General features: G+C 37.6%; 1 protein-coding gene across 1 annotated transcript; it reads right to left on the bottom strand.

Annotated features, from left to right (window-relative positions):
• Positions 1-420: 420 nt before the first annotated feature.
• On the bottom strand, positions 421-10,441 carry LOC131307253 (probable sphingolipid transporter spinster homolog 2). The gene is made up of 16 exons (XM_058333659.1): positions 10,035-10,441; positions 7,789-7,920; positions 6,642-6,743; positions 5,661-5,765; positions 5,484-5,559; positions 5,229-5,303; positions 4,891-4,993; positions 4,749-4,814; positions 3,537-3,615; positions 3,292-3,389; positions 3,039-3,115; positions 2,811-2,924; positions 2,582-2,701; positions 2,228-2,356; positions 1,593-1,671; positions 421-926 (listed from the first exon to the last, which is right to left on the bottom strand). The coding sequence occupies exons 1-16, from the start codon at positions 10,148-10,150 to the stop codon at positions 793-795; spliced, it is 1,605 nt and encodes a 534-aa protein (XP_058189642.1). The 5' UTR covers positions 10,151-10,441; the 3' UTR covers positions 421-792.
• Between the last annotated feature and the right edge of the window lie 10,463 nt (positions 10,442-20,904).

Here is a 20,904-nt window from a genome sequence, read left to right as displayed (position 1 = left end):
ACCTCCTATTTTGTTTTAAAAAAAATGCTATATAAGAATTGAACTCCGATCGAACAACTGATAAAGTAAAGCCTATTCCCAGGCAAATCCTTGTCCTTAGAAGGAAAAAAATTTCAGTGCCAAGTGGGTACCACGTGGTGTCCGCTCGGAACATCCGAACCGTCAATTGCGTTTTTGGACGGCTTGGATTTGAAGAGGGAAAAAGGAGAGAAAGTGTTGGGGTGAGAGAAAAGAGAGTGTTTCAATCCGAGCCGTCCAAAAGTGTATTGGACGGCCCGGATGTGCCGAGCAGGTACCACGTGGGATATACTCAACTGGCACCGAAAAATTTCTCAGGAGGTCAGAACTTACTATTTGACAAGGAGTACGGTGAAGTTTAACAAGGGACCGAAGATGAGACATAGCCTTCCAACAGAAAACTACTAGAAAGGGACATTTATTTCATCATTCACCAAGCTGACCATAACACCAACGTGTACATCATCCTTTCACAAACTACTATTGTTTTGACTATTTACAACAAATTGGTTTTAGCAGACGGGGGAGATTGCGCGTCACTGCGTTGAATAAACCACCAAGTCGAAACCCATGTCGCCAAAAATTCCTTCCGTTGATCCGACACCATCAATACCAAAACCTCGTAACGTGTTGAGAAACTGTTAACAAGTGTGAAAACAAAATAGACCCAGTGAAAACAATATTTACACTTGAGTAAAACATCGACTGTCAGCATGTACACATAAAAAACCAGTCAGCCCAATCAGAATTCCAACTTCTTGTTGTGTTTAGGAGTTATGTTCTGGCAGAAGAGTTTGTCCTTTCATCAGTTTTCTCATCAAGCAACGGTGTTATATTTGACTTATCGACTATCGTTACTGGATTCTCGCAGTCTTCATTAAATCTGTCCACACCATGAAGAAATATCCCTGCCAAAACAAAACAAAAGTTGCAAATTATTATCGGCAAATAGTGGCGGAAGCAAGGATGTTGATGAAAAAAACCGGAGTCCATGTAGAATTCTTTAGGTGGCGGAGGGGCTAAGGTAAACGAGTCTGAAACTGGAAGGGGTTAAAATGAAAGATTTCAAATTCGAGGGGGTGAAGTTCTTGTATATACATCAAAACTTGGGCCGGCTTTACGAGAATTTGTGGGAGTTTCATGCTGAAAACTTGCTAGCTTGTAAGACGGTGGTTATTAACGATGAACTTTTTACCTGGCAAAGCTGATACCACAAGGATGGGGTTTTGGATCATGTAATTGTGAAGTAAATGTACAAAAGAAACAAATTTTTTTTTTTTTAAGAAATGGAAAACCCAAACTTAGTTTTTGTTTTGCATATTAGTTTCAATCCCTGGAAAGTAATCCTTCTCACAAAAAACCATGGTCCCGACACATCCTAAGGGTTATTGAAATAGAACCTATGGAAATAGATGGAATCATTAACTGGGAGGAAGCAAATATGCAGCCTAGTAAGCTGCCACTCTTTTGGGTGCAGCATGCAAGAAACAACTAACACAGGTTGATTAAGCTTTAGAAGTGTTGATTTTAAGTGGATTCTAATTCAAGGAAGTTGGAGTTGACGAAAACATTACCTATAAACCATATTATGGCAGCCAGAAACAGAATGGAGGTAAGGATCAAAGCAGTCTTCCTCCAGTCGTTAATGTTATCCTGAAGAATGGTTTAAAAACAGGTCAACAACCAACAAATCTAGGCATGACTAGAGAAGAAACCAACACTCAGGGGTTGCAGAAGAAATCAACTGCTACTACCTTAACTAGAAAGGTTACAACACGTTGAAACAACAAATGGAATATCAGACAGATTGTCAAAAGTAACAACTTGAGCCATAATTTAACTACCGTTGAGTAAATACATATTCCATTTTTCATCCATCATCCGCAGTCATTGTCTTTACCATTTAAACTCATTCTCTAAAATAATAACGACGAAAAAATCCCTCCACATGCCTTAATGCTTATTAATGCACAAAATACAATTTTAGCTACAGTTAAGAACATAAAAGTATAACTTGATAAGTGGTGCCATCTAAAAGATGCCCTATAATCTTATTTTCAACATATGATCACATTATGGAGGAGCTTAAGAGTTAAAACTAAGGTGAGAATGAGTTAAGATCAAGCAGTGTGTAACAATGGTTTAGCTCTCACCACGATAAAGAACTATAAGTTTATCTAAGCAAGCAATGGAGGCTGTGAAGGAAAACCTGGAGAACCCCAACAAGTGGGGAGGAAGGCACATCGCCAAAGATGTGAATGGCGACAACAGACATGGCCATAGAAAGTGGTCTCATACTCGGTTGGACGCAATGGAGACATATATAATTAACAGGACCCTGCAATATTGGACATATCAATGCTATTAACATCGAGTGTGCGGAATTCTGGAAATCAATTAGCATGATATAATAGTTGGTTGCAAGCCCCAATGTGATTTTTCCATAGAGCTCGTTAAACTAACAGTTAAATTACCCCAATACTCAACCAAGAAGCATGGAATTGATAATTCCAGTAGAAAATAAACAATGCTGACATACATTTCTGCTTAATAAGTACATTACCTGAGTTGCAAAGATAAATAGTTGACCAAGTGTGAAAAGAGCAAGGAAAGCATACAGGCTCTTAAAACAGAAGGCAGAAAAGCAAAATGCAGCTCCCAGAAATGTTGCAACGGATAGAAGCTGCAAAAATGAAGAACTTGAATGCTACAAACCATAAAAATACTAAATTAAATAGGAAATTCGATATAAGGATAGTAAATACCTAAACCTCTTATCTAGAGATTTTTACCTTAAATGCATTGGAGATTGTGGACGAAATTTTGTCAAGGACAAAACCTCCTGCTAATGTTCCTAAAATCCCACAAAGCAATGTAACCCCACCAAACATCATATCTGCATTTTTCTGTCAAAAGTCCCAAACAATAACAAAATAGTGAATTAAGTTACTGCTTTCAACACCTATTTTGATATATGAGAAACAAAAACAAAAGATGAAGGAGACATTGTTTCCATTTACCATGTGATATATGCTATAACCAGCTTTGGGCCCCCAATATGAATATGCACCCAGGACAAAATTGTACGCTATGTAACCTGCAAGCGGTTAGTAGGAAGTCAATACATGGAATATAAGTAGCAAAAATATTAGTGATCATGTCTACTAGCACAAACAGTTAGCAAATCGGTACTCATCTATGATAAACTATCTGCACAAAATATTAGCACGAAAGTGCAAGTTAAGCCTTGTAAAGTGTGGCGAAAAAAATTACCTAGATTAGTTACGACATAAACCCTGTCAAGCAACAGCACATTCAAATCCTTCAAAACTCTTGATAACTGATCCAAATTGATACATCCACATTTTGAACTGCAAAAAAAAGAGGACATAACAAATTGATATGCCTGTCCATAATACAAAAAACCCTACAACATAAATGGCATTGTTTGTAAGGCAGCATAAGCTCATGCCAAACTACAAATAACACATCATGAGCATCAGGAGGAGATTCCTCACTTGGATGGTGCTTTTGAGCTTTGATCTATGGGCTCTTCCTTCACGGATAGCATGCCACCATCTTTACCAATTGAGTCATCTGCATTTACAACAAAGAAGAAGTATCCGCCAAATTGTTTGTGGAAAGGAAGAAAATCATATCACGAATCATGTACAAAAAAGGAATTTTAAAGCTGCAATTCCAACTATCAGCAACTTATCTTTCAAATCAAATACTGATACAGTAGCTGAAGAGAAAATGCAGAAGATTGAAGAAAAGTTAGGCTTGTAAATCGATTCGCCTCTAATTCCAATCCGATCTAGTTAACCAGATTAGGTAAAAAGGAATATATAGCATTGACATGGTAATGATCCATATCTGATTGATTGCCTTACTAATTAAGAGAACGATCTCAAATTCAGGGTGGCCAGATCGAATATGTTTGGATGATATTAGAACTCTCCTAAGGAGCTAAAGAAGGCAAAAGCCATAGAGTAATTTTACAAAGGTAAAATAGGTAACCTAATTTTTAAATTTTTTATTTGTGAGTTGATAGAAAGGTTATATCTGTTAGATTTCTTGAAGGGTTCCAACCTAAAACCAATTGGCTATAGGTGGAGTAGCCTCTAGAATTTATTAACCAAGCTTGGGTGGTTTAGATGAGCGATGTGGTATAAGTCTGACACTCCCCCTCACGTGTAGCCCGGATGCACGTGGAGGTGACAGACCAGGACCTGACTGACTGACTCGGGCAACAGAGATAACAGAGACTTTCCCACGAGAGGTGAGGCCACCCAAGACCTAGCTCTGATACCATGTTAGATTTCTTGGAGGGTTCCAACCTAAAACCAATTGGCTATAGGTGGAGTAGCCTCTAGAATTTATTAACCAAGCTTGGGTGGTTTAGATGAGCGATGTGGGACAAGTCTGACAATATCTAGTGCACAAACCTCCTGCTTTTCCAAGCTAGCAAACAATTACATATACAATTGATAAGGGAAATATTTTCAAAGTAATTACGACAACTCACACAATATGATACAGTAGAACCATATTTTGGATAGCATGATACAATATTGGGCCTATGTACTACCAGCTTAAGTTTTGGGGACAATCAGTCATTGAACATTTTTGTCCATAAGATATGATGGATTGGCCGACTACAAGAAAGAGTCAAAAGAGTGCAAAATATGACTAAAATAACTCATCAACATGATGGTAGAAAAACACACCTTTAGCTTCTGAGACAGCTGTCTCTACACCAGTCAATGCTTTTTTCGATTCAACTGGAGAAAAACCTGCATCCACAAATACTTAAGCATGGCTACAGAAGGCTATCTGATCGCACAAAGAATAAACCTGCACCACATGCACCTTTCATCTGCAACGGTTTCAGGACAAAACCTAGAACAGCAAATGGTGCCATCAAAATGGCCTCTCCGAAGAACGCGAAACGCCAACTAAAGTGATCTCCAACCTATAAATACAAATGTAACAAAGAAAAGGGAAAAAAAACATTGTTAAAATGGATAAACTAAATATCTTGATGCAGGTTACAGGGAATCTACACAAGTGGTAGAAATAAACAAGATCTGAACTATAAAGTAGAACTCGCACAGCTGCTGGGCCATTGATTCAATGACCCACTAAGAAAAGACCCATTACAAAGATAAATTTCCTTACAATGTAGCAGTCAATAAAATTGAACTTACCAATCCACCATAAACATAGCCAACAGCAACTCCAGCTGGTATACACATGTAAAATATGGCAAGCCATGCCGTTTTCTGGAACGAAGGAAAGGACATATAAATCCTAATTAGTAAACTGTTGTCGCTTCAAAGCCAAATAGAAACATGCACAGCAACATACACAACAATCTGATATATAAAACATTCGAAGTCATCTATGTTGGATCATGGTGTCATCAGAATCAAAGCAGAGAACAAATTAGAAAGTAAAGTAACCTGAGCAACTGGAGCATTGTCATCAATGTATGGAGCAGCAAGACTTATAAAAGAAGCTTCACCAACACCAACTAGCCTAAAAGACCATGATGACATATAAGAACATAAGATGATGGAAGTAAGCAAAATTTCCTGTCATGAGACAGGGCTATATTACCATCTCTGTAATACACCTACATGCGGCAGATGGCGATGGACCAGAAATCAAATGAAAAACCACAACCAGCGGTGGCGAAAGTCCAAACTGTCAATCCAACTCCAATAAGCCTGAATGGATTAACACTGCAAAATTTCACGTAATTAAAGAAAGTAAATTTCATTGTAAAGGCCGGGGAAAAACGAAAATAGTAGCTTCAGTTAAGGGTTATAACAAGGCCTGATGATGAATATTGTCTAGAACTTAAGCTCCATCTAGATTAACATAACTCTGAAGAAATTACCCAAAAAAGAAACATAACTCCGAAGTAGAGGACTCAAGGAAACCCCAAAAGAAGCTGAAATAAAAACGCAAGCAGAATTTTTCAGTCTAACTCAAACAATCCTCACTCATGCCTAGTTAGTTTTTATGGAGCATTGTTTGTGGACTTTGTCTATTAATTATTTATGAAGTGCATAGTACCATTACCACACCAACAGTAAATGCCTAAGATGCGCTCCGATGATCAAATTCTATCAAATATTTAGGCCAAATTCCAACCTCGAAGAACTAGATTTACATTGACAAATGACTCCTCCATAGAATATAAAGACCGCCAGTATTAAAGTTGAAACGTCAAAGAGTAAAAATGGACTTTCGATCAGCAAAAGGCCAAAATTGTTGAGATACCCTGGAAGTTATTTCCCAGGCCAAAACACCAAGGACATACCTTTAATAACATGGTTTCCTTGATTCATTATTATTTTCACAAACCAGAATAATGAGTTTAGAATCCCCAAAGGATAAATCTGGAACAGAAACTTGTCCGTATTATCCTCAATATGTGCTACAAACCACTACCCTATGTAACTGTTTGAAAAACAATGTTGGTTACTTAGCTCTTATTTTGACATTTATATAATCGTTCATAACATGAGACCCTTAAGTAAGGTTTAGCTCAGCTTTCAGAACATGAGATCCATGGTGCAGTGGCAACTAATGCTCCACAATAAATTTCTTACATTTTCACCAAAGATGCAAATACTGGAGATGCCACAAGAAGTCCAACCATGAAAGCAGAAGAAAGAACACCATCTTCAAAATTGCTCAAGTTAAAAACTCCCCTGTATACCACAAGATATTGAGAGTACGTAAAAAATCATAAAATACTTGAAGAAAATGACAGCGACAGTCAATGTTTGGTTCAGCACATGTAGCTAGAAAATCAGAATAGGACGGATAAAAAATTTTTTTGGCTCATGTCAGTAGAATTATGGGCTTGAAGTTGCACAAATTTAAGGACAGAGACTGTTAGAGATTGTCCCACTTTGGTTTAATTATCACATCCAAAACTAGTATATGAACCTAAGCAACCTCTCCACTAGTTTCCAATTGGTTTGAGTAGGATGCTTTAACAAAGTTGATGGAGACACTATTGAGAGTAAGCAAAAGGATTTCTTTCTTCCTTTCAAATAGATTCCATAGTCAGCGTATGTCCATGCTAGTCTTTGTAGTGAACTCTACTTAAGGTAATGTAATTTCTGATTACCCCGTACAAGTGCACAACTACAACCACTTGGAACCTTTTCTTTTAATTGTTTGTCGCTAATTTCACCCAAGCTCCCATCACTCCAAATACATGATTTCAAACCAAACTTCCGTACCACAAACTGTTTTGTTGTAGTTGAGAATTTAAGATTAACAGGACATAGTTCTCTCTCCCCCCACAAGAAGCCAGATTAGTGATAACTGAATCAATGGTTTATTCTTCTTTTCGTGGACGGGGCGTGAATAGGTAATGCATGCATAACTCGGCAAGGCTGTACATCGAACTCCATGAAACGAAACCTGTTCCAGTTATCTACTAAAATTTTAGAATCGTATCCCAACTAAATCAAATGCTCAATAATCCACCTTCAATATAGCATGAAGTCCTTTTTGCTATAAGTAGGACACAGTTTAAGAAAATGAAACTAGAAGTTAAATTTCCAAGTTCCTATTCTCTATAGATTATAAGTTTAGTGTTCATACTTCAGGTAATCGCGATAAAATCAGCAAACAAGAGACAGAATTCTAGATGATAGGAAATCTCGAAAAGAAACAGTATAAAATGACTTAGAAGCAACAGTAATTTCGGGATAAAAGCAATTGTTTTTCGGAAAGACTTACTGAATTCCACTACCAGATGTGCACTGCCCACTTTTTGTGCAAGATCTTCGACTCCCATTTACACCATTGCTCCCCATTGCTCCTCGATCGACATAATTTAACAAGTTTATGATGCAAAAGATAGCAAGTAACCTGCAAATACAAAAATTAAAGAACCTATTCAAACAAGATAGTGATTCTCGATAACCTACAGAAATAGCAATAACAAATCTATCTTCTTCCGAAACAAACAAGAGGAGTCCACTCTGCTCAGTTTTTGCCAAACTGCTTACCTTGGATCAAGAACAAAAAGAAATTAAATCAAATGGAGCTCATACTAAGTTTATGTCAGTTAAGATCAATTTCAATGAACTTTAGGCAAATTCCACGGGACAATATACCCTAGTTACTAGGTGCTTATAACTCAAAGAGGTGCTGGTGAACATTAAGGCGGACCCCATCCTGGTTACAAGGCTGGTGTTTTGTTACAAACCCAAGTGGGCTTAGTTATCAGGTTTTGTAGTACTTTGATTATGAACCAAAATCGTATCAGTCATGACCCAAATTGATGGTAGGTATGACCTAAAGTGCCTGAAAACTCGCACATGATATGCACTTCTCTGGGGTGCCCCAACTTTTAAAGTGTCAACTATGCGAAAATGTCTCCTGGTAAATTAGAACATTGTATGTGGTGTTCTTGGTGGCTGCAACACTCATACAGCTTCTTGTTACTAGCTGATATGAACCAAAAACAACTTAAAAAGCTTATTTTTAGAAACTCCAATAGGATCCGTCTTTTAGAACAATCACCCATGCGAGTGTGTTCACCCTATATTGCAGAAATGATTTGATTTTCAATGTCTAACTTAGATCAAGACTATTCAGTAAAACTCAACAGCAAACTAAAGAAACAAAAGGAAGAGAAAATTATAGGAAACTCGAGATTTTTCACAAACCAAATGTAAATAATCAACAAACTGAAAACTTCCACTATATATATGACAATTTCCCCTTTAAGCCACAGACCCATCAATGCATAAATCAACAATCTAACTCAAGACAGCTACATTGGCACCCAATTTCAAACAATCTCATCTCTCCCTAATAAATTAATTTAATATCTTCAAGAAATAAAGATTGCAAACTCCAACAATGTTTCTTTTCGATTTTTCTCAGCAACCAAAAAACAACCAATGAGGTACCTCTTAACCTCGAACGATTTGGAGCAGATAATGCGTTAGCTACAAACCCATCAATCCATAGAATAACAATCAAACTCACGATAATTGTTTCCTAGCCACATTGGCATCCAATTTCAAACAATCTCTCCCAGATAAATTAATTCAATAACTTCTTGAGTCCTGACATACAAATTGCATAATTCAATAATGTTCCTTTTCAATTTTCTCAGCAACCAAATAACAGCCAATGACTTACCTTTTAACCACAAATTATTCGGAGCAAAAAATGTGTTAGCCACAGACCCATAATTCACAAATTAACAATCAAACCCAAGATTATTGTTTCCAAGCCACGTTGTCTCTGAATGTCAAAACAATATCTCCCAAATCAATGCTTTTAAAGTCTTCAGAACACATAAATTCCAAATTTTAACAATGTTACTTTTTCTTTCTCAGCAACCAATAGGGTACCATCTGTAATGTGTTAGCCACAGACCCATCAATGCATCAACTAACAATCAACCTCAAGATTAATTTTTCCTAGCCACAGATCCATCAATGCGTGAATTAACAATCTCACCCATGTCAATTCATTTAATGACTTCAGAACACCTCAATTCCAAATTTTATCAATGTTACTTTTTCTTTCTCAGCAACCAAACAGCAACCGATTGGGTACCTTCTGTAATGTGTTAGCCACAGACCCATCAATGCATGAATTCACAATCGAACTCAAAATTTTTTTTTCCTAGCCACAGATCCATCAATGCACGAATTAACAATCTCACCCATATCAATTCATTTAATGTCTTCAGAACACATAAATTACAAAATTTTCTTTCTCAGCAACCAAACAACAACCGATTGGGTACCTTTTATAATGCGTCAGCAACAGACCCATCAATGTATGAACTAAAAATCAAACTCAAGATTAATTTTTTCCTAGCCACAGACCCATCAATGCGTGAAATAACAATCTCTCCCAAATCCATTCATTTCATATCTTCAGAACATAAAAACCGCAAATTTTCAACAATTTTGCCTTTTTTCTTTATCTCAGCAACCAAACAACAATCAATGAGGTACCTTTTAGGGGTGAACCAAGAAGGGTTTGGAGCGGACAATGCGCTGGAAACCCTCTCCATGTCTGCTGTTTCCTTGGAAACGGACAGCTCTGGGTTTCCCTGTTCTTCTTTCCCCATAAAAAATATGCGTTTTTCTGTATGTATTTTGACTGATCGCTTGGAATGTGGGAGACCCGTGTTTCTCCCTATCTCTCATCCAAGCTCTCAGCCTTATGTTTAATGCTTGCGTCTAGACAGAGAAACACATATCTTTTGACGCTGAAGCATATAGGCAGAGCTATATAAATGAAATCTGGGTGTATATGTTTAAATTGTTTATTTCCAGATGGAGAGCTGGGTTTTGTTTACAGTTTGAGAATGGGAGAGAATTTTGATTCCTTTAGAATACCTTATCTTCTAATCGTTATCCACTAATCTTCTAATCGGATTACAATTTCTCTATATATAGATAATTTTCGTTTGGGAAAGCTTTTTACAGAGTCTCTTATCTGTTTTCTTTTTTTTACTTTGTTTTAGTTTCAGTTTTCGATAAATAAAGCATATGAACCAAATGGTGTGCACCATTCGAGCCGTTCATTCGACTATCTAATAATTTGAATTTTATCTTGACAATTAACAGCTCAAATGCAACAAGATAAGATGAGATCTGAACCATTTTGTTCGGCAATCCTAAGCTCATTATTCGTCCAAAATGTTTAAAAAGCCGTAGATTTGTTTTACTATAATATGTGCATAAAAATCGTCATTACTGTTACCCGATCAAGAATAATGAAATATTCCCGTGTCATTAGCAAGAATGTGGAAATCAGCGTCCTGTGTTATTATTAAAAGAATATAAAAGAAAAACAAAATCTTCCCGTGTCATTAGCAAGATCAAAGGTAAAGTACTCCAATGGATTAGCTTGGTGGTTGCAGACGGAAATTTAGGGATTTGTTTTCAAATATAATTGTAAATCTGATTTTCCTTGTCAGCAGCTTTTCATATCACATCACCATCACTTGTAAGCGTGAGAAATGACTCTGAAAGTATTCATAAAGATTATTCCGGAATGCGCGCTAACTAATCCAGAATACCTACCTTACATTATTATTGAAGAAAATTAAAGACCCTCCGTATTAAAGAAATGGACATGGAATAATGTATAGAGCATATGCCATTCTGGGAGCAAAGGATTCCTACCTTACATTATTATTGAAGAAAATTAAAGACCCTCCGTATTAAAGAAATGAGGGAAGTGCTACAATATACACCCTTTATTTGGGTGTGTATCATATGCACCTTTATTAAAATACACCAAAATGTTATGAATCCCAAAATGTTACGAATCTATTGTTAAAAAGTTACGAATCATATTGTTGAAAAGTTACGAATTTTTAGTGTAAAAGTTACGATACGAAATAAAATGTTATGAATGACCGGTCCTACAAGTAATTTTTTATGAGATGGCAAAATATGAACCACATAATAGGTGCATATGGTACACACCTTAAAAGGGTGTGTATTGAAAACTTTCCCAAGAAAATGAACATAGAATAATGTATAGAGCATATGCCATTCTTGGAGCAATTAACCACTGTAGATACAGTAGATTCTACTTGTGCGCCAATAAAGCATGTACATATTTGAGGAATCCCGTAATTAGATTCCTAATTCTATTGTTGTTTGCTTTAAGCATGAGACAACTAACTTCACTGACAGACTACCAATACTGACATACTGTACTATATTTGAGTAGTGTGGAACAAGATGCACCTATCCCCCTTGACCAGTGGATTACGATCTACTCTGTCCCGAAAATCTTTGCGCCTCTGTATCGAGAGGTTATTCGGCTGTTGGAGTACGTGGTTGTTTTTATGTTTTAAATACAACGGCCTGAAAATCTTTCGGCACAGAGGTACAGGACGGATTTCAGCACACAGAGAATATTGACTCTTAACTAGTTACTGTCACCTGGAAATTTTTTATAGGTATGACTTTTCGTTGGCCAACGACACAAGATTAATCATTTCGGACACTTTCATGAAACAAATTTGTTCATCTACTTTAGAACTATACAGAACAAAAATTGATTATGGCAAACGTATCAATTTTCTCATTCAAAGAATCTTCTCACGTCTTCCCATCTATCCTGATGAGAATAAATTACCAATTCACTCACCATTTCTATTTCAGTTGAACAGATCCCTTTTCTTTCTTTTTGATTACTTTGAAATGAGAAGATTATTCTTGTTTCCAAACACGTACGGATTCAATCACATTAGCAAAACAAAACAGAAAATTAAGGTCATCTTCCAAAAATATCCTTTTCCAAGTTGAAATTGCTCATTAAGGATATGAGTTAAAGGTAGCGAATCTGAGAGGTGGATGAACAAAATGGGACTCTGGATCCAACCTTTCTTTTTCCTGATAACTAGTTCATGTCATGTTTTGCTTTTTTAACAGGCGAAACCGTAGAAGCTCCTCGTTTTAAAGTACTCTTCTCTTCATTGTTGGTGGGCAACTGGGCACAACACCAAGTTTTCTTGTTCCAGACAAGTAGAGAAACGTTTCTTCGGTAGATTTGGTACCAATAGATCGGTGTTACTTCCCACCACTTGCATGCACAGACACATCAACACATATTCAAGTCTTATGAGCTGTATTTCATTGGAAGGAGCGGTTCGGAAAACCAATATCACATTGCATTTGTTCTTCAATTCTGGAAAATTCTCAATAGCGAGTCCAATCTATGACATTATCATGGAGGATACCAATAAACAAATGAAAGCCTATTCATCATCAGGCCAAGCTTTTGGTCTCAGTAACTATTTCATAGTAGTTATTTTAGCCATGAAATGCCAAGAGGCTGCAAACTCCCCGGAAGGGACAGCAACATAAACATGACTGAGGTGATTTGTTCTGGTCAGAGGATTTTGCAACCCAGTTGGCTGCCGCGTTTGCCTTCCTAGAACATAAGAACACCAGCAAAATGAAAGAGATATGTCCATATCCGTAGCATGAATATCAGAAAACAATGGAAGCACATTCCCAGGGACCTAGGTTCAGCTTCTGTGACTCAGAGTTACTTAATAACTTGTTTGTTGTCTCCTTGAACCTCAATTCTTGGTAAGTTCATTGCCTTCGCAAGAACGCAAGCATGAAGATTAACCATGACTTCAGCCAGCAAAATTGAAGAGACATTGGTTTCTTCGCAAAGCTCTAATCATGTGAAAAATCGCTCTTAAAGATGCGTCACAGTTGATCTTAAAACCACCCCTTCTTAGGAGTGGTCCAACTAGATGAACTTCCAAGCTGCTTCAAAGAAGAAGAATTGGATTGATGGCCAGCATCTTTAGTCGATAAGAAGTCCAATCTAGTTGGATTGTTCCAAAAGTTATGTTTTTTGACCGGTTGAGGGTAAAATTGTCATGTCTTCTAATCTATATGAACAATTTTTGATGCAAACCACTAGGGTTATAAAATAGGCTCAACAAGCTTTCCAACTGTTCGAACTATGCACAAATCGGAGTTCGGAAGTGTTTGTGGCGAGCTCACAGAGACTTATTGTGCAGCTTGTTTATGCGCCTCTGGCGCAATTTCTTGCACGCCGGGCGCAATTCAATGCGCCCCGTCGCATCATTGAAGTTTCACCACATGCCAAACTTTGTGGGCTTGTCCCGGTCACTCCCGAACTCGAATTTTTGCGTGGTTTAAACCGTTAGAAAGCTTGTTGAATCTACTTGTTAACCCAATCAGTTTGGATGAAAAATTATTTGTACGTCAAAAGATATGACTATTTTACCCTCAGTGGGTCGAAAAATAAATCATTTCCGTAAAACACTTGCAACATGCTCATTTTAAATCAGACTAAGATTTGTTATATATCAATAAAAAGGTTTTCCCAAGTATTTAGAGAAAGTAGAATCCAACCAAACAAAGAGCATAATTTCGTTTATGAAAAGTAGGTAGAAAGCAATCCATTACAAAGATTGTGGAAGCACTACCACCCCTCCACCACCACCATTGCAACCACAACACCACTCCACCACCTAGATTGCTTACTTGACCACTATTACCACCGCACTTTCTCTCTACCACCACCTTTGCCACCTAACCTCAACCTTAACTCTTTCGATCTGATTTAAAATGAGGGTGATGCGAGGAGTTTTCAAAAATGGTTTGTTTTCCGACCTGTTGAGGGTAAAATTGTCATGTCTTCCAATCTATAAAAAAATTTTGATGCAAACCACTTGGGTTATAAAGTAGGCTCGACAAGATTTTCAACGGTTTGAACTATGCACAAATCAGAGTTCGAGAGTGTTTGTGGCGAGCTCACAAATTTTGACTTATTGTGCAGCTTGTTTATGCGCCTCGGGTGCAATTCAATGCACCCCGGGTGCATCCGTGAAATTTCACCACAAGCCAAACTTTACGAGCTTACCAGCATCTGGAGTTGATAACAAGTTGAATCTAGTTGAAGAAGCTCGCTGGATAAATCTTTGTATTCCAAAAAATGAAGGGGGGCTTGGTTTTAGATCGTTGAAGGAATGGAATAAAGCTGTAAATATGAAGCATTTGTGGGCCCTTAGCAAAAAAGCAGATAACCTGTGGGTTAAATGGGTTCATGTATATATTCTCAAAGGACAGAGTTTATGGAGTATTCAGTGTCCTAGTGAGGCTTCCTGGGTTATGAGGAAACTGCTGAAGCTGCGCTCTGCCTGTCAAGGCTGGATTAGACACATCATTGGCAATGGACAGGATACATTCCTTTGGACAGACAATTGGCATCCTTTAGGTGCCTTATATTAGAGGTTTGGGGAGGCTGTGGTGACAAATAGAGGTCTTGCCTTACGTGCTAAGGTGTCTTCTATTGTTGGTCAAGGAGGATGGAACTGGCCAAGGCAAAGGAACAGAGCTGTGTTGAACATTATACGGAATACTCCTGATACTTTTTTGCCTACCGTCTCTGAGTGTGATAAGGTTGCCTGGACCTTAACTGCTGATGGTTTTTTCTCTGTAAAATCTGCTTGGGAGGCATGTAGACATCGGTCTCCTATCCAACCTTGGCATCCCTTGGTATGGTTTAGTCAAGGTGTGCCACGGTGGAGCTTTATTGAGTGGCTTGCTATCTTGGGCAGGCTATCCACTAGGGACAGATTGGTCAGTTGGGGTGTAACTGCGAGTTCCCAGTGTGTGTTGTGTTTGAATGGTATGGAGTCTCATAATCATTTATTTTTTGAGTGTGACTTCTCTGCTGCTACTTGGGGGCAAATTATGATACGTAATGGCATTTGTAAGGCTGTTGTGCCTCTATCTCAAGAGCTTGAATGGGCTGGGCAGAATCGTGCGGGTAAGGGTTTCCGGAATTACATTTATAAGCTGTCTTTGGCTGCTTCAGTTTATTTTCTTTGGGGTGAACGGAATTCCAGGATCTTTCAAGGTAGTTCCAAAGGTATCCCTGAGGTTGTTCGTGCCATTTTTCATGCCATTCGAGCCAGGTTAAGTTCTTGGACTACTGTCAAGTTTACAGCCCAAAATAGGGGGTTGTGTGATGATTGGCTTCTAGATTCTCGAATTTTTGGGATCAATACGTGTAGATAGGAATCTGTATTTTTTCGTTTTTTGAAACTACTGTATAGGTTTCCTAGGGGTATGCCCCTATGAGGTTTTGTAGCTTCTTGCGGTTTTTGGTGTTATAAAATTTTTTACTTACCAAAAAAAAAAAAAAAAAAAGCTCGCTGGATGACCCGGATGGGGTCCCCAGGCTCATGGTTGAAGACTGTATCTTTGTTTCCTTCCAAATGAACAAGCCAATGATGGCTGCTCTACTCAGAAAATCATAATTTTCCCATTGCATAACTGACTCTGAACTTTGAGGGTTAACATTCAACCGGACCAAGCCGCATTGGTCTATTCACATCAATTTTCATGTTTCAATTGAACATGCACACTCCATATATTTTGATTATTCGCAAAAAAAAATGTATTCACTTTACCAAACATGCCTGGATCCATCTTGTTATAACAAGAAGAGGTCTTTCTCTATCAATCCCGTTGTCTCTCGTTCTCTAGGAATCAGAATACCCTCTTTGAAGTTGAAAGGGGGTACCATATGCACCTATTTTATGGTTTATTCGTAACATTTTAGCATGTTTCGTAACTTTTGTTCTAGAATTCATAACTTTTTTGCAGTACGATTCGTAACATTTTTATTATGATTCATAACATTTTAGTGTATCTCGTAACCTTTATACGATTCGTAACTTTTTAGCAATACGATTCGTAATATTTTCTCTATAATTCATAACATTTTGGGGGTGCATATGATACACACCCAAATAAGAGGTGTGTATTGTAGTCTTTCCCATATGTTTATATTGTTTATTTCCAGATGGAGAGCTGGGTTTTGTTTACAGTTTGAGAATGGGAGAGAATTTTGATTCCTTTAGATTACCTTATCCACTAATCTTCTAATCGGATTATAATTTCTCTATATATAGATAATTTTCGTTTGGGAAAGCTTTTTACAGGTCTCCTATCCGTTTTCTTTTTTTTTACTTTGTTTTAGTTTCAGTTTTCGATAAATGGTGTGCACCATTCGAGCCGTTCATTCGATAATCTAATAATTTGAATTTTATCTTGACAATTAACAGCTCAAATGCAACAAGATAAGATGAGATCTGAACCATCTTGTTCGGCAATCCTAAGCTCATTATTCGTCCAAAATGTTTAAAAAGCCGTAGATTTGTTTTACTATAATATGTGCATAAAAATCGTCATTACTGTTACCCGATCAAGAATAATGAAATATTCCCGTGTCATTAGCAAGAATGTGGAAATCAGCGTCCTGTGTTATTATTAAAAGAATATAAAAGAAAAACAAAATCTTCCCGTGTCATTAGCAATATCAAAGGTAAAGTACTCCAATGGATTAGCTTGGTGGTTGCAGACGGAAATTTAGGGATTTGTTTTCTCGTATAATTGTAAATCTGATTTTCCTTGTCAGCAGCTTTTGATATCACATCACCATCACTTGTAAGCGTGAGAAATGACTCTGGAAGTGTTCATAAAGATTACTCCGAAATGCGCGCTAACTAACTCAGGATACCTACCTTACATTATTATTGAAGAAAATTAAAGACCCTCCGTATTAAAGAAATGGACATGGAATAATGTATAGAGCATATGCCATTCTAGGAGCAAAGGATTCCTACCTTACATTATTATTGAAGAAAATTAAAGACCCTCCGTATTAAAGAAATGGACATGGAATATGTATAGAGCATATGCCATTCTGGGAGCAAAGGATTCCTACCTTACATTATTATTGAAGAAAATTAAAGACCCTCCGTATTAAAGAAATGGACATGGAATAATGTATAGAGAATATGCCATTCTGAGAGCAAAGGATTCCTACCTTACATTATTATTGAAGAAAATTAAAGACCCTCGTATTAAAGAAATGGACATGGAATAATGTATAGAGCATATGCCATTCTTGGAGCAATTAACCACTGTAGATACAGTAGATTCTACTTGTGCGCCAATAAAGCATGTACATATTTGAGGAATCCCGTAATTAGATTCCTAATTCTATTGTTGTTTGCTTTAAGCATGAGACAACTAACTTCACTGACAGACTACCAATACTGACATACTGTACTATATTTGAGTAGTGTGGAACAAGATGCACCTATCCCCCTTGACCAGTGGATTAAGATCTATTCTGTCCCGAAAATCTTTGCGCCTCTGTATCGAGAGGGTTATTCGGCTATTGGAGTACGTGGTTGTTTTTATGTTTTAAATACAACGGCCTGAAAATCCTTCCGCACAGAGGCACAGAACGGATTTCAGCACACAGAGAATATTGACTCTTAACTAGCTACTGTCACCTGGAAATTTTTTATAGGTATGACTTTTTCGTTGGCCAACAACACAAGATTAATCATTTCGAACACTTTCATGAAGCAAATTTGTTCATCTACTTTAGAACTATATAGAACAAAAATTGATTATGGCAAACGTATTAATTTTCTCATTCAAAAAATTTTCACACCGGTTCAAACAAATTAAAAATTGAAAAACTTCAAATTTTAATTATATTATACGAAACTCACCTATCTATTACTGTTATCATACGAGGCCTAGATAATCATAGAATTCGCTAGAAAATCATCTTCCATTTTGATACAAAAATTAATTTTCACATGCTTCATAACTAAACACGCTCTTTCTGTAACAAAAATGGGTTGGACTAAAATTTTTGGACCGAAATTGACATATAATAATTTTTTTTTTGGGGGTTTTTTTTGAAGGTTCACCTAGGCTACAGTCCAAGGCAGCCCTTCACTAGTTACGCCTTTGCTTCTATCCTGAAGAGAATAAATTACCAATTCACTCACCATTTCTATTTTAGTTGAACAGATCCCTTTTCTTTCTTTTTGATTACTTTGAAATGAGAAGATTATTCTTGTTTCCAAACACGTACGGATTCAATCACATTAGCAAAACAAAACAGAAAATTAAGGTCCTCTTCCAAAAATATCCTTTTCCAAGTTGAAATTTGCTCATTAAGGATATGAGTTAAAGGTAGCGAATCTGAGAGGTGGATGAACAAAATGGGACTCTGGATCCAACCTTTTTTTTTCCTGATAACTAGTTCATGCCATGTTTTGCTTTTTTAACGGGCGAAACCGTAAAAGCTCCTTGTTTTAAAGTACTCTTCTCTTCATTGTTGGTGGGCAACTGGGCACCACACCAAGTTTTCTCGTTCCAGACAATTGTAGAGAAACGTTTCTTCGGTAGATTTGGTATATAGATCGGTGTTACTTCCCATCACTTGCATGCACAGACACATCAACACATTCAAGTCTTATGAGCTGTATTTCATTGGAAGGAGCGGTTCAGAAAACCAATATCAACTTGCATTTGTTCTTCAATTCTGTAAAATTCTCAATAGCGAGTCCAATCTATAACATTATCCCAGGGGATACCAATAAACGAAAGCCTATTCATTCATCAGGCCAAGCTTTTGGTCTCAGTAACATAGTAGTTTATTTTAGCCATGCAATGCCAAGAGGCTACAAACCACCAAGAAGGGACAGCAACATAAACAAAACTAAAAAGATCCAAAAGAGGGCTAGAAAAACATGACTGAGGTGATTTGTTCTGGTCGAGGATTTTACAACCCAGTTGGCTGCCTCGTTTGCCTTCCTAGAACATAAGAACACCAGCAAAATGAAAGAGATATCTCCATATCCGTAATATCAGAAAACAATGGAAGCACATTCCCAGGGACCTAGGTTCAGCTTCTGTGATGCAGAGTAACTTAATAACTTGTTTGTTGTCTCCTTGAACCTCAATTCTTGGTAAGTTCATTGCCTTCGCAAGAACGCAATCATGAAGATTAGCCATGGCTTCAGCCTGCAAAATTGAAGAGACATTGGTTTCTTCGCAAAGCTCAAATCATGCGAAAAATCACTCTAAAAGATGCGTCACAGTTGATCTTAAAACCACCCCTTCTTAGGAGTGGTCCAACTAGATGAACTTCCAAGCTGCATCAAAGAAGAAGAATTGGATTGAGGGCCAGCATCTAGAGTCGATAAGAAGTCCAATCTAGTTGGATTGTTCCAAAAATGATGTTTTTTGACCGGTTGAGGGTAAAATTGTCATGTCTTCTAATCTATATAAACAATTTTTGATGCAAACAACTAGGGTTATGTAGAAAGCAGTCCATTACAAAGATTGTGGAAGCACTGCCACCCCTCCACCACCACCATTGCAACCACCACACCACTCCACCACCATCACTTCACCACCTAGACTGCTCACTTGACCACCATTACCACCACAATTTCTCTCTACCACCACCTTTGCCACCTAACCTCGGCCTTACCTCTTTTGATCTAATTTAAAATGAGGCTGATGCGAGGAGTTTTCAAAAATGATTTGTTTTTCAACCTGTTGAGGGTAAAATTGTCATGTCTTCCAATCTATAAAACAATTTTTGATGCAAACCACTTGGGTTATAGAGGCTTGACAAGCTTTTCAATGGTTTGAACTATGCATAAATCGGAGTTCGGGAGTATTTGTGGCGAGCTCGCGAATTTTGACTTATTGTGCAGCTAGTTTATGCGCCTCGGGCGCAATTCAACTCGCCCCGGGCGCAATTCAACTCGCCCCGGGCGCATCCATGAAATTTCACCACAAGCCATACTTAGCGAGCTTGCCTGCATCTGGAGTCGATAAGAAGTCCAATCTAGTTGAAGAAGCTTGCTGGATGACCCGGATGGGATCCCCAGGCTCATGGTTGAAGACTGTATCTTTTGTTTCCTTCCAAATGAACCAGCCAATGGTGACTGCTCTACTCAGAAAATCATAATTTTCCCATTGCATAACTGACTGGGAACTTTGAGGGTTAAAATTCAACCGGACCAAGCCGCATTGGTCTATTCACATCCATTTTCATGTTTAAATTGAACATGCACACTCCATATATTTTGATTATTCGCGAAAAAGAAAAGTATTCACTTTACCAAACATGACCAAACAGTCCTGGATCCATCTTGTTATAACAAGAAGGGGTCTATCTCGATCAATCCCCTTGCTTCTCATTCTCCAGGAATCAGAATACCCTCTTTGAAGTTGAAATTTGAATATGGGTTACTTAAGATAGTGAATCTCAATTTAAAATGAACTTGTGAGGTTGATGAACAAAAACCTATTTTTCTCTTTGGTAGCTAGTTCACGCCATGTTTTTCTTCTTTAACAGGTGAAAGCACCATTGTTGGTGTACTCTTTTCGTCATTGTTTGAGCAATGGGCATCGCACCATGTTTTATCGTTCTAGAGGAGTAGCAAAAGGTTTCTTCCCCATATTAAGAAACCGTAAA

Source organism: Rhododendron vialii, chromosome 11a (genome assembly GCF_030253575.1).
Source record: "Rhododendron vialii isolate Sample 1 chromosome 11a, ASM3025357v1".
Taxonomy (NCBI): domain Eukaryota; kingdom Viridiplantae; phylum Streptophyta; class Magnoliopsida; order Ericales; family Ericaceae; genus Rhododendron; species Rhododendron vialii.
This window is presented reverse-complemented; position numbering and strand designations above follow the sequence as displayed.

Coding starts and splice junctions, on each gene's coding strand:
- LOC131307253 (XM_058333659.1), bottom strand. CDS start 10,150: ATGGGGAAAGAAGAACAGGGAAACCCAGAGCTGTCCGTTTCCAAGGAA. Junction 2,925..3,038: donor GTTATAGCATATATCACATG/GTAAATGGAAAC, acceptor GACTTTTGACAG/AAAAATGCAGATATGATGTT. Junction 2,702..2,810: donor CAATCTCCAATGCATTTAAG/GTAAAAATCTCT, acceptor TCATTTTTGCAG/CTTCTATCCGTTGCAACATT.